General features: G+C 31.9%; 1 protein-coding gene across 1 annotated transcript; it reads right to left on the bottom strand.

Annotated features, from left to right (window-relative positions):
* Positions 1 to 540: 540 nt before the first annotated feature.
* Positions 541 to 3,440, bottom strand: LOC104114691 (sugar transport protein 1-like). Its single transcript, XM_009625196.2, has 4 exons — positions 3,278 to 3,440; positions 2,632 to 2,957; positions 1,353 to 1,976; positions 541 to 1,224 (listed from the first exon to the last, which is right to left on the bottom strand). The coding sequence occupies exons 1-4, from the start codon at positions 3,405 to 3,407 to the stop codon at positions 712 to 714; spliced, it is 1,593 nt and encodes a 530-aa protein (XP_009623491.1). The 5' UTR covers positions 3,408 to 3,440; the 3' UTR covers positions 541 to 711.
* Between the last annotated feature and the right edge of the window lie 893 nt (positions 3,441 to 4,333).

Raw genomic sequence — 4,333 nt, 5'->3', positions numbered from 1 at the left:
TATAATACAATGTCTTTAACTAGTCTTCAACTCTTCTGAATTTCCAAGAGCATTTTGCCATGCCAAACAGCAGAAAAAGTTACAGAATTTTCTAGCTTTTATACTATACCTAGAGTTTTCTAGATGTTAGAAAATTCACACAAATATTTCTCGTCTCCATTTTATCGTGCTATCTATCATGTCTTGTAAGGATTTAGTTGAAAGACTTAAAAAGAGAGTCTTCTAACTTATGATTATGCAGACCAGTTAAACTTTCCTTGATAGAAAATTTTTTCGCATAAGAATTGTTAAAGTAATTATAAAGAAGGCAACAAAGAGGTGGATATACATAGTGAGGAAAAACGACCAAATAAAAGAGAACGGGTAAAAATGATATAATAGTACTTTCTGTTATTCAAAAATTAGGGGATGAGGGAAATAAGGTGGAGATAGAGCCAAAAAAAATCTCACATTTTGGGCTCTATCTAAAAGATTGCGATAATTAAGAAACATTTTGAGAAAGATTTTGATGCCATGAAAAAAGAGAAAACAAAGCTAATATAACAAAATGAGAGAATAGTGGGCTGAAACTAAGACTCTAAAATTCACATTTAACCACAAAAATACTCATTTTACCGAAACCGAGAGACTAAACTAACAAACTTTAAAAATGTTTCATCAAATTATTCACTAAAACTTCATAAGAAATCAAACCTAACTAATCTCCTTGCTCTAATCTTCTTTATCATCCACGACCATCTGAATATTGTGTTCTTTAACAGGTGAATGTAACTTTCTTGGTGGTGATTGAGGAGGAAGAGGATCATCATTTGGAACATATTTTTGCCAATACCAATGCTTACTCCAAATCTTACTCATCTCATCAATAGGAATCCCCTTAGTCTCGGGAAGGAAGTTGTAGATGAATAAGGTCATAATAAAAACAAAAACAGCAAAGAATATGAAGAGACCAAACTTGAAGACACATAACATTTCTGTGAAAATTTCGGCAATGAAGAAAGTGAAAATCATGTTGACTGACACATTGACTGCCTGGCCGGCCGATCGAACTTCTAGAGGAAAAATTTCACTTGGAACCAACCATCCTAGAGGTCCCCACGACCATGCAAAACCAGCAACGTATATGCAGATGAACAGCACTACAAAAGATGCATACCATATTGGCAATTCCCCTGGATTACCACTTGTCCCAAATTTGAGTGCAATAGAAACTGCTATAACAATCTGAACCAAAAACACAGAGAAAACATAACAAATGTTGTTACATAGGATTGAAAATATAGTCCATAAGTTAAAAATTACTGTATAATGCACACAAAAAGTTAATATAATTACTAGTGTAGTAATTATACCTGACAAATCAACATTTGTAAACCACCTTCAATAAAGAGAAATCTCCTACCAACCCTATCAACAGCAAGAATAGAAACAAATGTGGCCATAAAGTTGACACCACCAGTTATCACAGCAGACATAAGTGAAGCAGTATCGCCAAAACCAATTGTCTTAAAAAGAACAGGTGCATAAAACATGATAACATTCATCCCAGTTAACTGCTGAAATGCGGGAATAAGCATAGCAAATGTCAGTTGTGGCCTATGCTTTGGTTCAAGAATATTACTCCAAGGATGCTTAACTTCCTTTGATCTTGCACTTGCTTCAACCAAATCATAAAACTCTTCGTCCACATTTTCAATTCCTCTTATTATCTGAAGCCTCCTTTTCGCTTCTTCCTTATTTCCACGTTCAATTAGAGAATTTGGAGTATCAGGTAAACAAAGTGAACCAACGATGAATATAATGGCTGGTACCACTGCTCCTCCTAAACTGTAACGCCATCCATCTTTTATCTTCGCGGTGAAATAATTGATCAAATTTGCTGCAAGAATTCCAATTGTGATGGACATTTGAAACATAATGTTTAATGCACCACGGCTTTTAAATGGTGCCATCTCTGAAAGGTACACTGGCACAGACTGCAAAAAGAATTACATCGTCAATGTTGGAAATTTAGATTAAAAGCATAATAATGTATATATACAAGCATAATGTGAGAGGACAAAGAAAGATCATCGGGTACTTCTAAATTGTGATGTATATAAAATATTTATACTGATTTTGTATCGTTACATGGACTTATTCTAATTTTATTAAATAATTATTGGTAAATCTAAAAGTCAAATAACTTAAATCAGAAACAAAACTAAAAAAGAAACGATTAAGATCTATATGATTTAATAATCAATAATGTCAAAAGATAAACAACAATCATCAATGTACGCATAAAATGTGCTTAATTTGCATAAGACATACTATATTAAAATGGAAATCTCAAATATTTTGTAATTGTTACTATCTTAGTCTATACAGATCTATATGATTTTATACATAATTGATACATTAACTAATCCAATATTATTGATACAATTCTGAAAAATCTGAAAGACAAATACTCAAATCAGAAATTAAGAAAACAATATATGGTAGTCGTTTCACATATCAATTACATGCAATATAATACCTCGAAACATTTTAAGACAAATCACATTTTTACTTCATAAAATGAAAAACTTGAATCCCGACTATAAAAAAGAAGAAGAAGTCATATTTATAAGAAAAAAATGTACGTACCTGATTGGCGAAACCAATACCACAACCAAGAAGAACTCTACCAATAATGAGCATAGTCACATTTTGGGCAAATCCATTAATACAAGCACCACCGCAAAAAAGAAGTCCTCCAAAAAGCATAGACAATCTTCGACCCATATGTCTAGTTACAGCTGAAGCAAACCAAGATGCAACAAGCGCAGCCAAATATAAAGAAGAAGTAAACAGTGTCAATTTCGAGCTGTTAAATTTGCAGTACTGATTAGTTGACACTGTATGCAATACTTCCTTTGCATATACATCTGGGAAAAACTTCTCCAAAAATTTAGGCATCGATGTCACTCCCCCTAGTCAAAAACAAAAAAAATCACACTATGTTAATATAATCTGGTCGTCAATGCATATAACCTAAATCCCTAGCAAATACCATGGCAGCCCGATACGATGCACAAAACTACTGCTATGCGCGGGATCCGGAGAAGGGCCGAACCACAAGGATTTATCGTACGCAGCCTTACCCTGCATTTCTGCAAGATTTTGTTTTCACGGCTTGTACCCATATGGTCACATGACAAGTAACTTTACCGGACTCCCCTTTTCTAAATCCCCAGCAAAAGATAACTATATGAAATGAAAAAAGAAAAAGTTTAGAACTATATTAAATAACCTGAAATTCCAATGTCATAACCAAAGATTAAACCACCACATGCAGCAACAATACAAGTAATGAGAACTTTAGTTGTGAGTTTTCCAGGGTATTCTTTGCCATTTGATGGTCCAATTCCACCCCCTGCCATTTTCTTTTTTATCTTTTAGCTCTAAGAAGAGTGAAGTAATCGATTGATAACGTACAGTGAAATATATAGCTGATGTATTGGGTAAATATTTTTTACTGATATATATCCTAAAGAGTTTCTTTCTTTTCAAACTCCTTATACAATTTTTATCTTATTGTTAGGATAGCATTGAAGCTATAGATATCGGTAGAGTTTTAACTGGAACAAAAGTCATTTTTTGAATTTTGTTTCTTGTTTAAACTGTGCAATTATTAATATTTTTCACGTAGGAGATATGTTTATAGTAATAGATATGTTTATTGCAAAACAATCTTTTCTAAAATCACTTATAATAACGTAGGGTAATATCTATCTTGTTTACTTTTCCTTTTTATGGAATTTAACTTTTTTTACGAATTTAATGCAAAGTGAAATTTTAACTACTTTGCAACTCCTACGCCAGGCATAACTCGATTCATTTATTGGCAACTTTGGCTAGAAGAATTAATTTTATAATTAATAAGAAAAAATTAGTAAGTTAATATCTCGATTAAATAATAATAAATATTTAAATTATATACATTGATTGTGTAAAAAATTATCAATGTAATTTAACTTATTATTTACTCTATTTCTCAAATTACTAGATTGTATTTATTATAACTTATGAACAGTTACCTATTATTGCATGTAACTTAATTTGATATTTGTAAAACATTAGACACTTTAGCGCACAGAACTCAAACACAATAATAAATATGAAGGGAATTTAGGAAAAAGTTGATTAATCTCTAACGAAAAAAAAGGAAGTTGATAATGGCTGCCGTTGTGGATCGCGTGTTGAGTAAGTATTTTAATTATATATATATGAAAAGTTGCGGTCTTAGATACTGGACTAGCTTTGATAACAAAAAGGGATAACTCTGAATCTGAACTAAACTATTATT

This window comes from Nicotiana tomentosiformis, chromosome 8, assembly GCF_000390325.3.
Source record: "Nicotiana tomentosiformis chromosome 8, ASM39032v3, whole genome shotgun sequence".
In the NCBI taxonomy this organism is placed as follows: domain Eukaryota; kingdom Viridiplantae; phylum Streptophyta; class Magnoliopsida; order Solanales; family Solanaceae; genus Nicotiana; species Nicotiana tomentosiformis.
The sequence above is the reverse complement of the archived record's forward strand: the minus strand, read 5'-3'. Positions and strand labels throughout refer to the sequence as shown.